Consider the following 2,530-nt stretch of genomic DNA (forward strand, 5'->3'; position numbering starts at 1 on the left):
TGGTCCAGATGTGGGTGGTTCCGCTGTATTTCACCATCAAACTGTACTGGTGGAGGTTTCTGTCCATGTGGGGGATGTTCTCCGTGGTCACCAGCTACGTCATCTTCAGAGCCACCCGCAAACCGCTGTCCTGCAGGACGCCCAGGTGAGTCTCCGCCCACGGACGTTCTCTCGGTTTAACTGCTTTGTTTATCATAATCATGAGCCGAACAAAGTAAAACTGACAAACTCAAGTAAAATATACACACTTCTAGGTAAACAGATTGAACTGGAGTACCAGCTGCTCCACTCTCATGTTTTTCTTGATCCAGGATGGTCTACAAGTGGTTCCTGCTGATCTACAAGCTGAGTTACGCCGTCGGGGTTCTAGGTTACCTGGCCATCATGTTCACCATGTTCGGCTTCAACGTTTTCTTCAGGTGAGTTTCTCCTCTGTGTCAGGAGATTAAAATAATCCAGGATCGAGATCGATGATGATCCCCCTGTGCAGGATAAAGGCGGAGGACTCCATGGACGTGGGCGTGATCATGCTGTTCTACGGTCTGTATTACGGCGTCATGGGGAGGGACTTTGCTGAGATCTGCTCCGACTACATGGCCTCCACGATCGGGGTGAAGCGGCGCTCATGCATCCCAGATGCAGCGAATCAATCTCTCTCAGTAACTCTGCTGTGTCTGCAGTACTACAGTAAGGGAGGAATGCCCAGCAGGAGCCTCTCCAACGACATCTGTGCCGTGTGCGGTCAGAGGATCCTGGTGGACGTGGAGGAGGAGGGCTTCATCGAAGACACCTACCAGCTCTCCTGCGGACACATGTATCCTCACACCGTAGATCCAATTTGTTTCTGTAAAAGATCCGGATCGTACGCTAATATTTTGTTAGCTGATGGCTAACTTTGCATCTACTGAAGATTTTTTTGATTTACTTTTTTGGATTTTAGCTAATATTTTAGCAACATGCTAGCTGTTTTGGCTAATTTTACATCTACTGTGATTTTTGTATGGGCTATTTTGGAGTTTAGCTAATATTTTAGCAACATGCTAGCTTTCCTGGCTAATTTATCCACTGCTTAGGTTTTATGGGCTATTTGGAGTTTAGCTAATATTTTAGCAACATGCTAGCTGTTTTGACTAATTTTGCATCTAAGGAGTTTTAGTGGGCTATTTTGGAGTTTAGCTAATATTTTAGTACCATGGTAGCTTTCTTGGCTAATTTATCCTCTGCTTGGGTTTTATGGGCTATTTGGAGTTTAGCTAATATTTTAGTACCATGCTAGCTTTCTTGGCTAATTTATCCTCTGCTTAGGTTTTATGGGCTATTTGGAGTTTAGCTAATATTTTAGCAACATGCTAGCTGTTTTGACTAATTTTGCATCTAATGATTTTTTGTGGCCTATATTGGAGTTTAGCTAATATTTTAGCTACATGCTAGCTCTTTTGGCTAACCTTGCATCTACTGAGGTTCTTTTGGGATATTTTGCTAACATGCTAGCTTTCTAGGCTTATTTTGCATGTACTGAGGTTTTTTGGGGATATTTTGGTTACATGCTAGCTTTCTAGGCTTATTTTGCATTTACTGAGGTTTTTTGAGCTACATTGGCATTTAGCTGCCATATTAGCATTATGCTAGCTGTTTTGGCAATTTTTCATCTACTGAAGTACTTTGTGTGTATTTTTGAGTTTAGCCAATATTTTGCCAACATGCTAGCTGTTTAGGCCAACTATTCATCTACTGATGTTTTGGGGCTATTTTGGAGTTTAGCTAATATTTCAGCAACACGTTAGTTGTAATTGATAATTTTGGATCTACTGGGGTTTTTTTTTTAGCTGTTTTGGCATTTAGCTGTTATAGCAGCATTATGCTAGCCCTTCGACTACTTTTGGAGTTTTTTTTTATGTTTTTTAGGCTTTAGGCTGTTTTGTAGTTTAGCTAATATTTTAGTAACATGCTACCCTTTTGGCTAATTTTGTAACTACTGTGTTTTTTAAGCTAATTTTGAGTTTAGCTATGATTTTAGCAATATGCTAGCTTTTTAGGCTAATTTGACTTTTTTACAAAAAAAATTTAGGCTACTTTTAGGCTAATAAGCTGAAGACTTTTAACGTTTTCAGCTCTCAGTTTCAGTACTTTCAGCGATCAGCTCTATATAGTTATGTTGTGTGGTTGAGTCTGAAAGTTTTGAGTCACTTTGATGGTGTTTGCCTGAACTCACCTGCACAACTTCAGATTCCATGAGTTCTGCATCCGCGGCTGGTGCATTGTGGGTAAGAAACAGACGTGCCCGTACTGCAATGAGAAGGTGGACCTGAAGAGGATGATGAACAACCCGTATCCTTTTCTGAGCTCTGACTGCCTGTAACTCCAATGCAGAAGTGTTCATCACTAATTCTGGAGGAACTTCTCCGCTGTTGTCCTTATTTTGGGGTGTCGGGATCTGAGCGCCCCCTCTGGTACAAAGGAAATCGAACCTTCAAATGAAACCTTGTCCTTAATTCCTCCTCTGCGTCCAGCTGGGAGAAGACCCACGTCC

General features: G+C 41.9%; 1 protein-coding gene across 1 annotated transcript; it reads left to right on the plus strand.

Moving 5' to 3' along the window:
- Positions 1–7: 7 nt before the first annotated feature.
- On the plus strand, positions 8–2,526 carry LOC112142335 (RING finger protein 175; the record flags this gene model as incomplete). Its single annotated transcript, XM_024265616.1, has 6 exons — positions 8–145; positions 312–419; positions 491–611; positions 681–814; positions 2,227–2,328; positions 2,511–2,526. Coding segments are annotated over exons 1-6 (618 nt in total), but the record flags the coding sequence as incomplete, so codon positions are not given.
- Positions 2,527–2,530: the final 4 nt, after the last annotated feature.

Source organism: Oryzias melastigma, unplaced genomic scaffold (genome assembly GCF_002922805.2).
Source record: "Oryzias melastigma strain HK-1 unplaced genomic scaffold, ASM292280v2 sc01206, whole genome shotgun sequence".
NCBI lineage: Eukaryota > Metazoa > Chordata > Actinopteri > Beloniformes > Adrianichthyidae > Oryzias > Oryzias melastigma.